At 38.7% G+C, this 19,281-nt stretch overlaps 1 protein-coding gene and 1 long non-coding RNA gene across 4 annotated transcripts in view; one reads left to right on the top strand and one right to left on the bottom strand.

The window, feature by feature from the left end:
* MTMR10 (myotubularin related protein 10) overlaps nucleotides 1–19,281 on the bottom strand; it is a 36,816-nt gene that overhangs the window by 5,317 nt on the left and 12,218 nt on the right. For both annotated transcript variants that reach the window (XM_015278987.4, XM_046899296.1), the window contains 12 exons: nucleotides 18,634–18,770; nucleotides 16,866–16,938; nucleotides 14,806–14,948; nucleotides 6,757–6,847; nucleotides 4,152–4,329; nucleotides 3,636–3,723; nucleotides 3,399–3,487; nucleotides 2,435–2,565; nucleotides 2,244–2,313; nucleotides 1,962–2,032; nucleotides 1,191–1,360; nucleotides 823–993 (listed from right to left, as the gene is read on the bottom strand). In XM_015278987.4, coding sequence (XP_015134473.1) covers nucleotides 823–993; nucleotides 1,191–1,360; nucleotides 1,962–2,032; nucleotides 2,244–2,313; nucleotides 2,435–2,565; nucleotides 3,399–3,487; nucleotides 3,636–3,723; nucleotides 4,152–4,329; nucleotides 6,757–6,847; nucleotides 14,806–14,948; nucleotides 16,866–16,938; nucleotides 18,634–18,770 — 1,412 coding nt within the window. The remainder of the gene's footprint in view (nucleotides 1–822; nucleotides 994–1,190; nucleotides 1,361–1,961; nucleotides 2,033–2,243; nucleotides 2,314–2,434; nucleotides 2,566–3,398; nucleotides 3,488–3,635; nucleotides 3,724–4,151; nucleotides 4,330–6,756; nucleotides 6,848–14,805; nucleotides 14,949–16,865; nucleotides 16,939–18,633; nucleotides 18,771–19,281) is intronic.
* Nucleotides 982–6,753, top strand: LOC121111663. Of its 2 annotated transcripts, none has more exons than XR_005862812.2 (2): nucleotides 982–1,396; nucleotides 2,310–6,753. It is a non-coding gene; the product is annotated as an uncharacterized LOC121111663 (long non-coding RNA). The 2 variants fall into 2 exon arrangements; XR_005862813.2 differs by having other exon boundaries at nucleotides 2,211–6,753.

Below are 19,281 nucleotides of genomic sequence, written 5' to 3'. Positions count from 1 at the left end.
AGTGTGTAATAACCAGATAAGAAGAGCAGAGACATAACTTAGGAGGTGGCTGCAGATCAAAACAACATAGCAGGACAGCCTGCTGCTGGAGAAAACAGCTGTGCCCTGCTTTTCATTTGTGCAGAGATGCAGGACTAATGCTTATTTAGCAAAAAGCACTCTTCAATGGCATGAAATTGTTCACTTTTAAAACCCTTCAACTCTTATCCTGAGAACACACTAATGGTTTTTTCACGTTCTACTTCTTTGTAAGGTTGCTCCCTACAGCTTTAATGGGAAGCTGCCTAACAAAACTCACTCGTACTTAATTTGATCAACCATCAAAGATTTTCTACACAGAGTTCTCATAAAATCTAGTTTTCAAAATAAACTCAAGTGCTCAGTTCTCTAAATCTTGATATAAACATTCACTGTGCATTACTATTTGCACTCGCGCATTCTTTTCCAGCTTCTTCCATTACTTAAACAGTTATGTCAATGGACTTCAAAGTTTGCCCGGAATGTGAAATTCTATAATTGCCTGCGATTCTACAATTCCAGACACAAATACATTGTTTCTTACTGGAGTAGAAATAATAACGTACAATAAGAAAGCTTTGTAGAAAAGAGGAAATTCAATAGACTTTCTTCCAGAACACTCTTACTGTTTGCGCAAAGCTCACCTGAAAGGACACTATGATCATATTCACCTGGGGAGTATTTTGGACCAAACAAGAAGTGGGACATTTTGGAAAACACAAAGGAGTACCATTCGGTTTAGATGATGATATTTCCGGAACAACCAGCTGTACTTGAAAAGGGGGTGTAGCACTTCATACTCACAGTGCTTTCCTTTACTCGTTGATGCGGACAGTTGAAAAGGAAAGTGCCAAACAAAGAGATACGCGCACTGTCGTACAGTATCATCAAGTACACTTCAGAAAACTCAAAGGCTGCTGGGTACTGTTCTAGCAGCTGCCAAACACAGTCGAGAAACATCAAGAACAAAGGAGACTGGGAAGAGAAATGGAATTTAATTAGATCTGACACAGCAACTACGGATAAACAGCACTTTTCTGCCCTGACCAGCAACTCATTTTCTCTCATGTAAGCTTCAAGAAATTTCAAAGTATGGAAAACATTTTTACTCTGGCTTTTTTTTGTGAGTAAATGTTTAAGACAGTACTGCTATCAGATAAAGTCACTCTTACCTCTTTGTCAGATCTCTTTAAGTGGTTACACCTATCTAAAAACTGATATCCTGCCATGACCCATTCCTTCTGTATCAAGCTTTGAAATCCAACAATCGTTCGAAAATAGGGATCCAGCATGACTTGAACTAGAGAAGCAGCAAGACAGCTCAGGTCCCGTCCCTCTTCCTCTGTGAATCACACACAGAACGTATGAAATATAAAAGGTGCGTATAAACATACATACATATATACAAAATAATATCCCAAAGAGCACAAGGTGCTTAGAAAGCTAATAAACCAGTGTTGGGCAAGTGTGACACGAGCTGAACGTGTCTTGTAAAAATGACAGGAACTACAACATCTAGATCTAGACAGCAGAAAGTTTTTCGGAGTATTTTTTTTCTAGAATGTCTGTTTGCACTGACATTGGCTGCTCTTGTGTAATTGAAGTGCCAACAGCTGGTAAACGGGCCCTTTGAATCAAAGTGGTATCACTCATGCAAGGAATAATAGCCCAACTAACACAGTACGAAAGTCCACTCTGCAGTTCTGATTCTACCATATCATTATCAGAGAAAAAAACAAGAAGGCTCAAACTGAAATACTCCTTTGATGTTATGGACTATACTACAGTCCAGATACATAATAAAATTCTCTTCCATTCCAGTTCCTCAAATGCTTAAAATATTTAGAACTGATGTGTTTATCACTTATAAAGATTATAGTTTAAGAAATTGTTTGTGTACGTTGTGTCATTAATGCTAAGAATTATGGGCATGGTTGTATTACCTTGTAGAACTACAGAAACATGCTTACACTCCATCATATATACAAGCTCAGCAGAATGCTTAAGAAATGATCTAGACAGGGAAAGAAAGTGATATAACAATTAATATTATAGGTTCACACTCTAAAAAAAATATTAGTCCTATATTTACTTAATTTGTTAATTAAAATACCAAATCCTTCAACTTATTCATTGCTTACTTACACTGTGCAAGTTGTTTTTGTTTTTTTTGTTTTTGTTTTTTTTTAAAGCTCATGAACCATTCTTTTGTTAATGATACAAACCTGATATACTCTAACCAGCGAGTATTTTCCAGTGAGGACAGCCACTTCTCTTCTGTTTCTTCGAAGGGCTCTGCAACAAGGAAAGCAGTAACGCTGCAGAACAACTAATAACTACACCCGCCAGCCAGATCTATTAGAATCATTGTAGTTCAAGGAAATCACCACCACAAAAGGAGGACAGTTCAGCTTACCATTAACACACAGCTGCTTGAGTTTGATGTGCGCAGCCTGGATTTCCTGGATGTTGGGGAGACACTTGTCCAGATCAGATTTGTAAACGTCACTTCTCAGGGGATGGCTTCGAGTTATTGCATTACAAATCCTGATATATTAAAGTAAAAATAAAAAATCCATTGTATTACTGGAGAGAGGGAGAGAGTACTTACGAAACATGCCAAACTGCAAAACACTAGGACTGCGTAAAACATGCTTTGTTACAAAAGAAAGAACAAGTTCAAGTGTATCTTTTGCTCCTGCCACAAAGCTGCTGGCTCAAATATTTTTGATACCTGGTCTACAAAGCAAAGATGGAAAGATCAGACCTTTGAAACACTTTGGGTAAGTGAAAATCTGAGGCAGACTTGCAGGCTAAACAGCTCTACGCAATGTTTCATTTTCCACCATTTTTAGTAAGATTTGTCTGTGCCAAAGAAACAGAACGTGCATCAAGTATATAAAGCCAGGAGATCTGACAGGGTTTCAAATGGAACTCAGAGCTCCAGCATAACACACACAGTGCAACATCTAAAAGAAGTGTCTGTGTGTACTGTGGCAGTAAATCTATAAACCAGTAAATACCATAAACAATTCACTTTTACTGTCCTTTGAAGCAGGTAAGAAATTCTACATAAACTAAGTTTTACTGCAGTATTTGATCTAATCCTTCTAACAGTGAATTCTGTTGCCTGGAAGACTGGCAATTAAAAAATACACAGCCCTTAAAACTTGATCAATTATTCAGTCCTCCAGCTGAACTGGACCTTGAACAGAACATGTGCCTGAACTATACTCAGCGGACAGCTTCTCAAAAGCTTTTGCACTGTAACATTAAGAAAAAGTATGTTCTGCATTACAGAATGCTGCTCTACATTACACACCATTGCCACATGCTTTGTGCTGTATCTGCTTAAAGAATAATATCAACTAATTGTTCACCTTTGATCGATTCTTCTTTGTTGCAGCACATCCTTAATGTTGGCCATTCTTACAAGGGCACTCCCGTTGGGATGATTCCAGGACCATAACTAACATACGAATAACACAAAACAAGAAAAAAGCATATCTGTCTGATCCTGTGGATTTTTTTCTTAATGCTCTATATAAGACTATGTTAATTGGCATACACATCTTATATTCAATATTGTACAAATAAAGAACAAAGACTTTACTTACTGGCATTCGTCTCCCAATAAAAGAGTGGGAGTAGAGCTTAAGGTCTTGATCTGCTAAGGAAGAAGGGACCACAAAATATTCTGGAAGGCTTGGGAGACAAACACAATACAAAAAATTACTTTTCCCTAAGTATTTTATCAGCTTTTCTCTTGTTGCAATGTTGTCTTACCAGCTCCGTTTAACTCTAACGTGCCAAATGTTAGTATCACAGGGATAACTAGTTGTCATGTGCACCGCCTACATGTATGGTTCAGATGTTTTTGCTTACAAACATGCAGATTTCAGAGGGAAGTATAAGAGCATGAAAGAAATAGATGCCAGATCCATTACGTTCCGGAAATACAGCATTCCTACAAAGACAGCACCTGCAGGATGTTCCAGCTGAGGGCTCCCTCCAGTGAGCACACTGAAGAGTTAAATTAGAGTTAGGTGGAGTTACGAATTTGTTAGAGGAGAAAAGGCAGTGTAGTTGCCTTGCTTGCTTCTACGCTTACTTGCATTACAAGAAAAACTTACCAAGTAGATATCATATAACCTTCATTGACTGAACAAACTCTCCACTCCGATGCACCCGTCCTTTTGATTTCTCTATCCCAATCAGAGTAAGTTTCAAACAAAGGTGTCTGCTGACCACTGGTACTACTGATGCCGCCACTGCCTCCGCCTCCTGGGTCTACTCCATTCACCTTCTTTGCTAAGAAAAGAAAATTCATCAATGCACATTAAAAAAACCCAAAATATTTATCCTCCTAATTACAAGAGTAAGTCACTAATATCAGGACCAGCTTTACCTATTTTTGCCTGAACACAGATCTGTGGCTCAATGACAGCTAAGATGCAAATGCATTTTTTTCCTGCGATGTCAACAGAGAAGCAACATAAAGCTGGTGTGTTGTATAAAGCTGGTCTGTTGTGCTGCTTGCTAGAAAGCAGGACATGCTAATGGTCAAGAGCGGAGCTTATCTTCAGTGACAAGATTTCTCTCTTCAACATGCCAAAGTCACAGATGTTTTAGAAATATCTAACCTTTACACGCTACCCTTTAATTAACTGTCTTCTGCATGAAGTAAAATACTTGGTACATCATTTCAACAGCATTTCCTTATGAATTACCATCTGCATTAATCAAAAAGATAAATAAAGTGAAGGCTAGGCTAAAAACTGTTTGAAATTGTTTATTTTCTAAAATATCTGTTATATATGTACATACACATACATATATGCACATCTGGCCCATCACTTTGCGGGTAGGGACCAACGTGATATGCCCTGTTACTATTATAAGAAATCCTCTTTGCTGGTCATTCTTTAGGTGCCAAGGAGGCAGTCAACTGTGTCAAAAGAGACTGCATTCTGTTCCTCGGTACTTGGGAAAGTTATTAAACGAAGGTGAAAGAAGCTGAGACTTTTCCACCGGGAAAGCTCCTAGTAAGCACCGTAAAGATGGAAGGAATGATGTGAATTCTGCCCAAGCGAATCAGAAGTCACTCTACCGTGATTTCAGTGACTGTATTTTCTACCTTCTGTTATCTATCAACTTGAGCACTCAGACTACTGTTTCTTATTTCATTCTTTCAGAAGAAAATGCAGAACTCAGAATGAAGGAGTTGTCCAAACATAGTACACAGAAGAATGTTACAACTACTAGGTGGTTCACGTTAGACTGTTTAACAACAGTTAATTATCAAACACATTCTGGGATAAAATGATGCTCAGGTACACCAGAGCAATGCAGGCCTCTTTGTGTTCCCCTAGCAGCACAATGACAGTACTTCAAATCCCACTGTAGCAGGATTGTCGAGAGCGGACAGTTACGGAACACAGGGCTGGAATGGTAGGAGCAAAGCCAGAGATCCATGCCACAAACAAACCAGGGGTCACTTTACTACGTGGAGATCTTTCAGTTAAAAACAGTAATAACCACCACCAAGTATTTCAAGCTTTTTCCTCTAGCAACTACAACATAACAGAACAATCAGTTTCTGCCATTCTGACCTGCTGCTTCATATAGTAATGTATTCTACCCACCTCTTGTAATTGTTCCCCTATGTTTTTTCCCCATATAGCAAACTGTATTTTAAGAACAGAGTTAAGGCAACTTTGTGACAGATCAATATTTTGTTCATGCTCTGCTTTAACACTTCATTGTCCTCTTATCTGCAAAATGACTTCCTCCCTAGTACTTTATTACACTAACCCACACAGACCTTAATAACCACCCAAGATTTACCAGGTAAGAAAAATGAGTAATTACGCGTGCAATATAATCACATGCACATTCATTCCTGTGCATGCACACGGCGGTCATGTAGGCACCTGCATGGAAAATGTCCATTTTTGTACAAATTTGAATGTCTGAGCCTACAATTCCACGACATTCAAATTTTGTAACAGGCAGATCAGTGGTTTCTAATCTCAGCTGCTGAGTAAATATTTCAGTACCACAGAACTACGCTGGTGGTACTTCTGCTATTTGGAGGCTTGTAGTGCTAGAACTGATGGTTTTCAGCTGTGTATTGGCTGGGGAACACTAAGCAGTGACCGCACAGCATTACACTAGAAATCAAGTTCCAAAGGCATCTTTTTCAGGCTTACCTAACTGACAGGGTTCAGTTGGAGATTGGCCTTGAGCAGAGAGGGTGTGCTCCAACTCAGCACGGGTGGTGGAGGTTTTGAGTGGGAAGAACTGCCTAGTAAGCCTCTAGGAAAGAAGGTATGGAGTCCCAAGCTGCACAAATCCTCCTGCAATACCACCAGAAGAGAAACTTATTCCCAAAAGAAGGGCAGGTGAATGAGCCTGCCTGATGGGAGATTAGCTAGGCACCTAGAGTACCAGTAAAGACCAATACGCTGATAGGAGGATCAACGTGTGAATTGAGAAATATGGGTATTCATGCTGACATCGGTAGCTTGTTTCACACAAGAAAGATATTTCTTTTGATTTTGGTACTTAAAATCTATCACGATGACTGACTTGCATCTGATAGTAAGAGGTTGGCTGCAGGACAGGCTATTTTAATTACCCCTACAGGAAGCCTCAAATGTTTTTTGCTGTTGTTTCTGGATAAAAGTCTTACTAAACTTACACATTGTGGAATAATAAAAACATTTTCATACATACCTGGATTATGATATATTTCCCCAACATACTCGAATGCAAAGAGAAGCTGAAGATCCGTTGGCTGAGAATAATGAGCTATTGCAAGGCACACCTAGGATAGAAACAGTTATTACTAATACTTATCTACATAAAATGTGCTGCCCATGATTTTAGTAGTGTTAACTTTGCAGAGCAAAAGCTAAAAACCAGTCTTCAGGTGTTCTACTTCCATACTGATTTGAAGGGAAAACAAGAGGTTGCTTGTTGAAGACTTCAAGGACCTATGTCAATTTTACACTTTGCTGTGTTCCAAAATTGTGAAAAGTACTGATGAATGCAAGTAAAAAGCAAATTACTTGGTAATGAAGAACAGCTTTTTTCCCTATGCCACTTGCAAATGAATAGTTCACAGTGGGAGATGCTTTCCTGATGGCTGTAGTTTACCAGTTCAATGGGAGGTTGAAGTTCCTCCACCAATCTCCAAACTCAGTAAAAACAAAATGTTCGTGTTAGTCCTGTTTGTCAAGGGTGGGGGAACTGCAGTTCTTCCCACTCCTCAGCTGTGAGAACTGAAGCAGGAGCCAACTGAAACACAGCAACGTGTCAGCCTCGCTCAATCTGGCCCAGCCCATATAGCTTCAGACTCAGATGGCTTGTTTCCATTCACGAAAGAAACCTGCCCATCACTTCTAGATGCCTGAGGGCTTAGCAAGCACCAACACTGTCTCTGACAACCTGACGCAGCAATCAGGTTTGACCAGGTTGAGTCACAACCCCTGCCCTGGGAAGAGAAATTCAGCAGAGACTTCAAATCAGAGGTGCATCCTCAGAACAGCAGAGATCAACCTGAGGCACGAGGAGGAGACTCATCTAAGCTTTCATACTCTTCGTAATAGTCTCAGGACCAGCATATGAGCAATCCGACTTCTCTCCAAACACACACTGCTTTCTAGTAGAACTTGTCTTGTTAAAACTAAGTGTAACACACTGTTTAAGATTAGATATCGGGTCAGCAGTCAAATTTTGCTCTTTACAGGTGGAAAAATCACCAACAAATAAAAAGATTTGAAAAAAAAGCAATGCAAAAATTGAACTCAGGAAGAAAGAAACCTTTCAAGTACAGTTTTGTGGTGTTATTTTCTACATTTCAGGATTTGACTTCAAGTCTTTAGCTCCTTCCCTCTGGATTTGTTCATTCTATGAGAATGTACCTGCCTCACCTCTAGAGATAACAAAGAGAGGTTACAGAATACAAAACTCTACATGTTAAGATACAGAAACTCAATATGCTCCAATTTGTACTTAGGACAAAGATGTAGTGTAGTGTAAGTTCATATTACCACCTAAAAACCTTGTCTTCCCTTTTGCTTCCTTCAACTCTCTGTGACTTTTATACCTGGCACCATTTATTCACTGCTAAGCAGCCTCCAACATTATTTTTGAAAAAGATTCCGTGCCTCCAAGAAATTATGTTCTGATAGCAAAGAAAAGTTGTCTTAATGTGAAACATATAGAAGAAAGATGTTCATTACACCAACTGAATGAATACTACTACTGGCATCACTGTGCAACGGGAAACACATCAAGGTTCATTTGTGCTAAGTTCTGCATGGAGAATGCTACTAGTTTGCATGCAACGTGTAAGCAGCATTATGGAACCTTTGCATGTTTTTTTATTGACATTGGCTTTTGATGAGGACATTTCCTACAGCTTATAAGACCAGTAATGACTGCAGACTAACTAGAGCTGCATTTTTTTTCCACAGACTCGCCAACAAAAAAACTTCCTTTTGAGCTTTATAATAACAGTTGCTTTGCCTTTTCCCCCCACCATATTCAGTTTTATGACAGAGCTGCAATACAAAACAGAGGACAGGACACTCCTGAGAAAGGAACAGGGGAAGTGTTACAGGGAATTGGACTAGCATGACCATTTATTAGCTGATTTCCAGGATCTGGTAACCCCACCAATAACTTTCAAGAAGTAACTGGAAGCCTTGCAAGTTTTAGTACGCCTTGTAATTTAAAAAGCTGAAGAACTCTAATAAGGCAACAGCAATTCTGTAATACTCGGCATTTTCTAATGGACTGCTTTTGTACCTCAGTGACAATGAAGCAAAATGGAAATCCACGTACGTCTACATTCTTACTTCCATTTTTCTCATTAACTTTTCATTAGAGCAACTGCTGTTAGAGCCACTCAAAATCTTCATTTATGGGCAAGAAGGATGAAAGCCTTTTGCTACACTTATCAGGTTTCGAGGCTTGAGGATGAACTGAAAGGCATAAAAAGATTCCACTGTGCTGCCAAATAATACAATAGAAATACAGTAAAAACTATTTTTAAAAGCAGAATCTAAGAACTCTGTCTTTGAAAATGAAAGTGTGTGTGGCACATTAGGAGGGCTCAGCTGCTGAGGGGAGATGGTATGCACTGAGATCTGCTTCACAGCACTCACAAGACCATAGCTGTGCTCGAGCCCAGCTGCTAAAAAACATTTCTTAGGTGTCCAGACAGTGCTCGCCCAGCTACAGCGTGGGTGAAACAGTCCACCTGTGGATTACAGCTGAGCTTCAAAACCCCATTTCTGTTGTTTTAAATAAATAATATTACACAGCTCTTATTTTACATTTAAGAAAAAAATAAGTAATATACACTAAGCAACATTAAAGTCATACTCATTTTCTTTCCCCTCCTAAACTTGCATAGTAGTTTTATTGTCTGCGAGTTTCAAAGGACAAGTAAATTCCACAGATCTCAGCAGATTACTACCATAAGCAGAAAGCGCTTAAATGGGAAGACAAACATGTTTTACAGGAAATGTTCTCATATCAAACCAAAAAATGTTTGGTATTTTTGCCAATTTAAAATTGTGTAAAGCTGAAGATATTCAGGCTCAGTCAAACAACAAGAGAATAGGTTGCCTGCTGGAAAGTTCATTTATTAAGAACAGTAAACACAATGGGTTTAATTATTTCACTGCACAAAGGCCATTTCCCCATGTCAGCGCCCTCTGCACAACCCCTTGCTGCACAAAATGACTGATACTTGCAGGGCAAGGCTTTCCTTCCTCAACAGGAGTTGTACCAGCAAGAAGAGTTTCAATGCTCTTTGGAAAAAAATTGAGCACTCATATTTAAGATGTATTCTGTTAGCTGCATTTCACCTCCTTCCCTACAACAGACCGACTGATCAATCCACTGAAAGTATATTATTTTTCCTCATTACAGCAGTTCCCATTCCCAATAGACACCTGTAATGGAAACTCATGCAACCAGGACTAGATCAAGTCCCACGTACACTTTTTGATTGTCCCAGGCAGCAAGTCTTCTTAGAACAAGCAGCTTTCAGCTCAAAGACCCTTCAGCCCCAGCCATCACACATGTTCTCCTAGCTGCTGTTACCCACAACATAAACCCAAGCACTGAGAGCTTCTTTCTTCCTCTCCTGTAAGAGTTCCAATAGGAGCTGAACATAATGCTTAATTTGGTTTGTATACAAGTACTCTACATAAGAGGGAATAGCAAAACTTCAATAGCTGAAATAATACATATCAGAACCCTCATTTGCACAAGCACGTTTGAATTCTCAGCACAGGTTTTCAAAGCCTTCAGACAAATATTGAAATGCATCCAAAAGAATATAAAAGTTTTCTCATGTATTCCCAGTGTCAAGATACAATCTAGAAACAATACAATTAGAACAAGATAACAGAGAAGTGTGGGGGAGAAAAAGACATTAGGAAGCGTAAGAATGAAAACTCTCAGAGTTTCACATTATTCCTTGCAATCATTAGGAAAAAATGGTACCACTTCATTCCAAATGTTATGACGTGTGTGAAGGGCAGCTGCGATTGCACGGGAAACAGGACTTGAGATAGTTTGCATTCTGTTTTGATAAAGTGTGCATTTCTGAAACTGATCTGCACGTTTTGAAAAGTTTCCTGAAGGAAAAGAGTTGACGGAGCTCTAGAAGAGAAATGGACTCCAAAAATGGATATGTATTTAGGGAACAGGAGATTACAGGGTGTGTGCCATTCTGGTACACGGCCAAGACTCATCTGCGTGGTAAGGCAGCACACTTTCTGTCACAAAACAGACCTAAAGCTTCAACTTCTTCATTATTTTTATATCGTAGTCTACTGTCAGGTATTGCAGTGGCTGGAAATCAGCAGGACTTTTCAGTTTGATCTGCTGTGGCTTCTGAAATAAAATTATTCCTTTTCCTTTAAAGGTGAAATGCTGCTGCTTCCACATTGCCTAACTTCAGACTTCCCCAACTTGCTTCCCCATCCTCCGCTTCCTCCCACACCCAGCTGGCTTTCCTTCCTTTGGAGATCCTACAGTTATTTTAGAGACAAAATGGAAACCAACTGCAAAATGGTGAGGAATGCAGGGTTCCACCCCTCAATTATTTCTTAACTCCTATTTCCCAAACATCCATTGATAAAAATAAGAAAGGAAATATTTACTTGACTGGTTAAAGCTGAGCCAGTATTTCATTGCATGTGTTGGCTGCAGCTACCGTTGGAGGTGTGTTTTTTAAGGTATGTTGAAGGTATGATTTTTTGATACTCCTCCAAAATAGCTGGCACCTAAATAAGTTAATTCATCTAAATCTGATGTGCTTTTCCACTTTATTTCTGCTTCAAGGTGGAGAAAGAACTTGGAAAGACCTCCCAGCATTACACACATATTGTGTATATATTTATGTCATTACATAGATTGTCCATATCCGGTCTGATTGCTTTCAAATTTGGATCCATTTTTCCCCCATTTACTACCCAAATCAGAATACTCTTTGTTCCAGTAAGCAGCCTAATTAGCAGGGGTTATTCTCCCTTATGTCCTGTTCTGCAGAGCTAGCTACTTCCTTAGAAACAGATTACACTCTTTGTCAACACCGATTTATGTAACTGAATGCTGATGGGCATTTCCATTACATTCCAGAATCTCTGCTTGAAACAAATTACTTCACCATGAAAGCTACTGCCTGTTCTTCTTGCAACCATTCCACACATTTAAAGTTCATCTTTAAAGTAATAATTACTAAGTGTTTTATTTTCAAACTATTGCTGTACCCAATTAAGTTGAATGCACAAATTGCAGTAAGAAGGATTTCATTTTCAACTGTGCTTCATTTACACGATGATGCAGTCCTGTACTACTGGGATTTCATTTGGGTAGAGAAATCTCCCTGTCCTGATCTGTGTACCTGACAGCATTTCTGCAAAGTCTGTCAGAGGCAGCTATTTATGATTTATAAAGGACTGGCATGCAGGTCTCTTGCTTTACAGAACAGAGATCACAATACCAACTGTAACGTCATCTTCTCTTCTGCTTATTTTAAAGCTGTAAAATAGAAAAAATCTTAAAAAAAAAAAAAAAAGAACCTGTAAGTCAGAAATAGTTCTGATATGATTACAATTGAATTGCAGCCTCCACAACTCTGATTCTAACAGAAAAGCTGAGTTCTGCACCTTCTTAATATCAGACATCATAGGAAACATTCATATATCCCATATATGAAATTCTTGGTTGTTTGTGGGGTTTTTTGTTTGTTTTTTCACACTCAGGATGTTTTCATATCTAGTTCCAAAATGAGCATGATCACATTTCTGAGGAAGAACAGTCCAGCTCACAACTGACAGCAGAGGGGAGAGCAGCTATCCTGACCTAACGGTGACAGCCCCGTAGAGGAGGGGTTCCAGAAGCCCATTTACAATGATGCTACATTTTGGTCCTCCTTACAAAAATTAGGCACGTACCACTCCTTCCATGCACACAACTATCAGTATTTTCATGCACAAATAGCAGGATGTAAATATATATTAAAGAGGTACTTCAGTAACACAGGGAGGTCTGACCACCTTTCCTGATTGTTTTCCATCTTCAGGACAGCCTTGAAAATGTGTATTGTTTGAAAGGCAGGAACAGAAACCAGATAAAAATCTTTCAAGAATGTGGAGCTAGCATGCCATTTAAATGCCACAGAGAACAAAACAACTCCATCCCATATGCTACATAAGACCATTCTACTCAAGTTCACTGGAACATCGGAAGCAAAATTGATAGAGAAACCAGATCTAAGGACTGCTTGCCTTCAGGCAATTAAGTTTGAATGTAAACAGAGTAATATCATTATGCAGATGTTGATTACGTTAACAGAACTTTATCTCCCTTCACCTGAAAGTGTGTTTCTGTAATGCACCCAAACCCAAAAGCTGCAGTTACCTACTGAAGGAGTCACAGCTGCAGGAGCAGTCACACAACTGATAGTAACGTTTGTACACATTGTCTTCCACACTCCTTTGTGATCACAGCCTGATACTTGTAAACAGGAACTGCTATGTTTTTAGTGCTATTCTTATAGTCACACAGATTCAGATCCTTCTGGATCTCTAAAACTATTCTTCCTATCAATAATCACACTGGACTGTGCAATTATAAACGCGTAAAACAAATGTCTTTATAAGAAGGTTTTGTTTTTCGCTGTTGCATAAGGAAATGCAGCACAAGAAGTGTTAATGAGATGCTGAGTTCGTGCTCTTTTCCCCTCCTCCAGGCTAATTACTCCTCTTAGCTGTGACAACCAATCAGAAACAGCCGCTATAAAGATATTCCAGATAGACTGCTCCTGGGTGACTTCAGAGAAGCTGTAAAAGGGGAACTGGCTGCCGAAAGACTGCCAGATATGAAAGGTTACAAACAGCAGACAGGCAGGAATGGAGAACACTAACAAGGAAGAACAGCATGATTCATAACTACATTTCTGCTAATGGATCTCTGTAAAAGTAGAACATGAAGAAGTGATGAATTGGGCATCATTCCATTGATAAACGCAAACAGACTTATGTCTGGGCAGATGGTACTGAGGATTTACGGGGTTAAGCTCAAACTTTATCCCGCTGAGAAGAGGAACTCAACCTCTGAGCAATTGGGTTATTCATTACAAAAAGACCGGTATGCCATGCCTGGCCACAGTGCAGCGCCACAGAGGTGAGAAGAGCTGTAACTCCAACAGCTACCCCAGCATTCCACAGTGAGGAAGCTGGTGAGACAGCATTACACAGACTGCTCACTTGTGAGTAGGGGAGACTTATCTGAGCCTTACCAGGTTAAACAGTGTTGTAGGGTGTCACCGAGACTTATGACAAGTGTTAAAATTGGGGAAGAAATAAGAATTCCAGTAGTTTACAGAAAGGTAACTCCATGTCAAAAGGCACGCAGCTCTTACCTAGGACAGCACTAACAATGAACACATTTCTACATAGATTAGACAAACTGGTTGTTTCAAGAGCTCACAGAACTTGCTGTGTTAAACATACAAGACGTACATATAAGATAATTGCATGGGAACTGCTGAGTCCCAGCCTGACCCGCTGATTGAGCACCTGTGGAAAGGACCCGGTCAGCCCTGGGAGCACAGGTGAAGGCAATTCAGCTGTGTGACCAGAAGGGGTGGAGCCTGGCTGCACCTCTCTTAGACCTCACTGAAGGGCTGACTGCCACTGGGAAAGGATCTTTGGTTGGAGATCCCTCCCTCATGGAGTTTTCCCTGTGAGGTGAGATCTACAGACATGGGTGAGCACTTTTCTTTGTAACACCATTCCATCCTGCTAGCCCCTTTGTCATTACAGCTCCTGTATCACCACTCCACCGCAATGATCTTCCCGATTGCTACAATAGCACACTCCACACATGAGTAAACTGAAGTTTTTACTTTTGGAAAATGTGTCCAAGTATCAAACATTTCCCATGCTGAAATGTAAACATCTGTTGCACAGTTGCAACACAAAGGAAAGACTTGTTCCTTCACTTAGTAATTTTAAGTATGATATCAGACTAGAAATGCAGATTTATCTTATATGAAAAGAAACAGCAGATGTGTCATGTCACATTTCTTATCATTTTCACACTAAAATCCAGATACTCCCCTGCAACATAATAAGACTAATTTTCAAATTCTCCCTCTGTGCACTTCAATTAAAACCCAAACCAAAATGTTACACGTAACACAGGCATGCTAATTGCATCCACACGGCGAGGCTTCATAAAATGACATATTACCTTTTTTGCGCTTTCAGGACCTGCTTCATCAAAACGAAATCTGACAATACGGAAGTCTTTGCAATAAATGATTAATTCAGTTGGATTAAATTTAAGTTTCTGGTTGGGACCAAGGACTTTCTGTTTCCTCTTGGTATCATTCACTGTAAAGAAAAGACAAAGTTATTGCACTGTGTTTTTTAAGCACACAAGACAAGACAGCCTAAACTGTATATATCCTCTTGTTGAGGAATGTTCCATCAAATAAGTGGCCGAATTACTGTTTCCTTCACATCCGTATTATTTTTATACATCAACAACTTCACAAACATGGAATTAATATGCAGTACTTCAAAGAGAAATTTTTGCTCCCTGGCAGTTAATCACATATGCTGCAAGGACCTTCTGAAGTACACTAATTAGCAGAGATGCTTTTTCCCCCCTCCTTCCATTTGAATGTATAAAAAGAAGTGTCTGAGTTAAGACACAGATTAACTGCTTACTCCTGACATAAAACTAAATAATGTAAGTACAGTAATTTGGCAGGTTGTGTAGACATGCACAGACAGGTTGTCTTGAACTGTGCAACTCACCTTCAAATTGAGAAAATAAAGTTTCTTAAAATAAGCAGCACTAAAGCCAGAGAGATTTTATTTGTGTTAGCTGGGAAAACCACAACACAGCTGCTGAATGATTAATTGCCAGGCTGGCTGTTGCAGGTGTCTTCTGGATTAAGCTTGACTAATTCCAGAAAACAAAAAGCAGGATGGATATTAAAGATCTATGCATCACGCTCTTTATTGTCCTGGGAAACGTATGGGGAGTTCATGGCTACACAAGGAGCTAACAACTACTAATGCTAAACAGTGTTGTCAATAGCTTATTCTTCTTATACTGAAGTTACTTAGGGCATATCAGGTGGACTAGCAGCTCTTTTCAAAAAAGTCTCTAGCATCTCTCATGCTCTGCTTGTTTTCAGCTACATCTTGCACTTCCCAACCCCTAGGTGAAAATCTCAACCAGAAACTCAAAGGCCAAGAGATATAACTGAAAAGAACAACTCCTACCTGGTCACTGTATGTACGTGTATAAACACACACACATTTAGATATAAGTCAATCAAACCATACACCCTCAGCTATTCAAGTAACCTCTTCTGCAACTGCAGCGAAAGCTCTCTCAATTCTTGTTAATAAATGCTTATGCTTCACTAAATTTAGGGTAAATCTGCACAGTAGAACAACAAAGACTCATTCCTTTAAGCATGTGGCAAGAAATACTACTATCTCCCACTAAAGAACTTCAAATTTTCATGGAAAAGCCAAACAAAGGGGTACAAGACAATTTCTATCATTCTTCTAATGAAACTGCCAATGTTCAGGCTATTTGAAAGTTAACCCTGGGGAAACATGAAGAAAAGAGTAGTCTACAATCTGTCAGCCCTCAAGTTTCAAAATAAAAGCTCTCAGTATAGCTTTTCTCCTTCCATCTGGGAACAAAACATGCCATACAAGAGAGGACATAATTATTAGAACAATCATTCGAAGATGTATTTAACAGCCCTTGCTGTAACAATGATACAACAATTTATTACTTGTTAAATTCTTCAGTTAAATGATGAAAAATGTTCTTTTTAGCTTAGCCTATAGTAGCCACTAAATGAAAAACTGCTTCTTCAAAATGAGCATTAAGGTGACTATTACCATTTGTACATTTTGAGGACTGCTGGCTGCTAACCTGGCTAAAAGTTAGACAAGATTGAAAATTCAAACACTGACATTTTAGGATATCCCAGTTATGGGTAAATTGTGTTTGAGCTGCTTTTTGCAGTCCACTGTATTTACACAGAAGAAATTCAGATGCTTGCACACAAAAAAGTCACTATCAAAATCTGTAGTTCTGTAACACGTGTGTATCACAGAACAACTGCTGATTTGTTATTGTGCTAATGTTTAATACCAATGTCGGTGGGTCGTTGAGTATTTAAGTGACAACAATTGTGCATAACCTAACCAGCAGCTAGCAGCTATGAACTGCATAAGTACAATGACAAGCTTTAAATTTAACTATTTTTGACATACCTGTGACAATCTGCTCAATGCATGTCAGAGGAACATCATGTTCACCAAGAAGAAGGTTTTTGTAATGGAATTTCTGAAACACATGAACTCATAGTCATCAATTGCAGTTCTGCAGTTCTCAACCAGATACACAACTTTGAAGAAACAACAATAAAAAAAAATATCAGGCACACCTAGACTTTCCTCACATGTACCACCCTTGGCTATTCACAAGCAACTGGAAGTACTGAAATTAGCTTTCTTGTGTTGGTGAATGCACGCCAAACAGTTTGCAAGTGCCAGTGGAGTATGCATAAAGCCCCACGATTTGTATTTTTAACCTCAAAATTTGCTGGCAAAAATTCAATGTAATCTGAAGCATATGTGTGTATATATATATATATATATATACATACACATGCACACACATACATACACACACTTTATATTATTTATATATATTATCAATATAAATTATAAGTATATATATATATGTATATATAAAAATATGTATATGTTTTTATACACACGTGTGTATATATATTCATATATATATTAAAAATAAACAATAACTGTAGTTCACTATTACTATTAGCTCTATTATTGTAATCATAAGAATGAAAAAAAATATGAACTCAACTTTCATGAGGACAAACACAAAGCTTTATTTTCCTATTATCAAATAGAATTAAAAGAGTTTAAATACGAAGAGTTACTCCTCAATGCTAGCACAAATTCCCTGATACAGATGATTCTGAGTGTTCTGAATCCACCTTACTTACAGTACACTGCAGGTGGTCACTTACTCCTTTCACATAACACAAAAGCAGTAAGAATCTCAACTCTACTCTGAATAACCAGAGCAGGAAAATACAATTGAACAATAATAACCTTAAGTGCACTTACTTAACTTCACCATGCACTTAAAACAGTAGTCATTAAATTGACATATTGCTTTTAGCGGAACAAGTAACATCATCTACTTTTGCTCCTTAGAACAAAGGCACAATCAGTCAAATGCCAACAAGATTTGACAACTGCTTCATGACCAAAAAGTTTTTGTCATGAAGATTTGCCTTTTTGAAGTAGCTTTCGTCAAACACAGCGCTCCTGAAAGCATCTGTGTACTTTTGGAGCTTATACCTGCATAGTTAATGCAGTATTTCTTTGAAAACTGCAAAATGAATACAGGACAACTCCACTGAAAATAACACACAGCTCTGAATTTGGATTTCCAAACAGCACTGTATGCTGTGCTGCTCAAAGAAAACTGATTGAGATTCTGAATTTCACAATTCTGCTCTGACAGAGGCTTGGTTTCTTTCTTTTTGCTGTTGCCTCAGCTAAGACGAAAACTCATTTCACAGTTACTTTGTCCTCCCTTCAGTAACCCCAATAAAAGTCAAACACATTAAAGGTTTTGCTGATCTGACACTTGTGTAAAAAAAGGAACAATTTCAATTCTCCTCCCCAAAGAGGAACACATCTTTATATAATTCCTGCTTTACCTTTTATAAAACCACTTCCCCATGAACCCTGAATAAACAGAAGTAAATAGAGCAGGCTGTACTTCCACCCCAAACTTGCTCTGTTCTCATATTCTCGATTAAGAAACGCAATAGCAACGCATTTAGAACAGGACAGTTTAACCCCATTGTTCAGCTTGCTTTATGTTAGAAGGCATCATAACTATATCAGCTATGAGACAGTTGTTTTTTTATTCCCTAATAAAATCCATTTTATCTATTACATTCATGGTCATGATGTAGCAACATGAGCAGTAACAAACCTGTAGTGGCATTGGGTCATCCGTAATAAAGGAAATCTTGAAGTTAGTGCAAACCAGTTTGCCCCACAGGTCATACTGACTTGTATCTGTTGCGATGCATTTTCTCACAAAATTGACTTCATTTACCACAATTTCACCTAAAACAGAAAAAGGGGAGGGAAAAATGTAGCCTACATAAATCTTGAGTCTAAGTTTGTGCTATCAAGAAACCCCTCTTTACTCCATTTCAGGACATACAGCTGCTGGGGTGAGTTTAATTAATGCCATTCTTGGGAATGAAAACATACACATACAAAAAAAAAACAGACAAGAAACCTACCTTTCCAAACCAGGTAATGCTGCTGAGCAGTTAAAAGCAAAGAACAAGCCCTTCCTTCTATCCAGAAACCAAAACCTGCAATTCTCCATTATTAAAAGTCACTGTTTAAAGGACAGCATTGTTCAAATGAAAGGCCCACATTCACATACTTCAGCTAGTACTCCATTTAAAACCTGAAACTAGTTGGCTGCAGTTAAGTATGAGACTATTATGAGTTTTGTAAATTCAGAAAATTAGCCTATGTGTAGCTTTGCATTTATAAACACATGTTCAACTGCTTCCATAAAAGAACAACTGGGAAACAAAAACGTTAAGCACTCTTTGCCATT

This window comes from Gallus gallus, chromosome 10, assembly GCF_016699485.2.
Source record: "Gallus gallus isolate bGalGal1 chromosome 10, bGalGal1.mat.broiler.GRCg7b, whole genome shotgun sequence".
NCBI lineage: Eukaryota > Metazoa > Chordata > Aves > Galliformes > Phasianidae > Gallus > Gallus gallus.
This window is presented reverse-complemented; position numbering and strand designations above follow the sequence as displayed.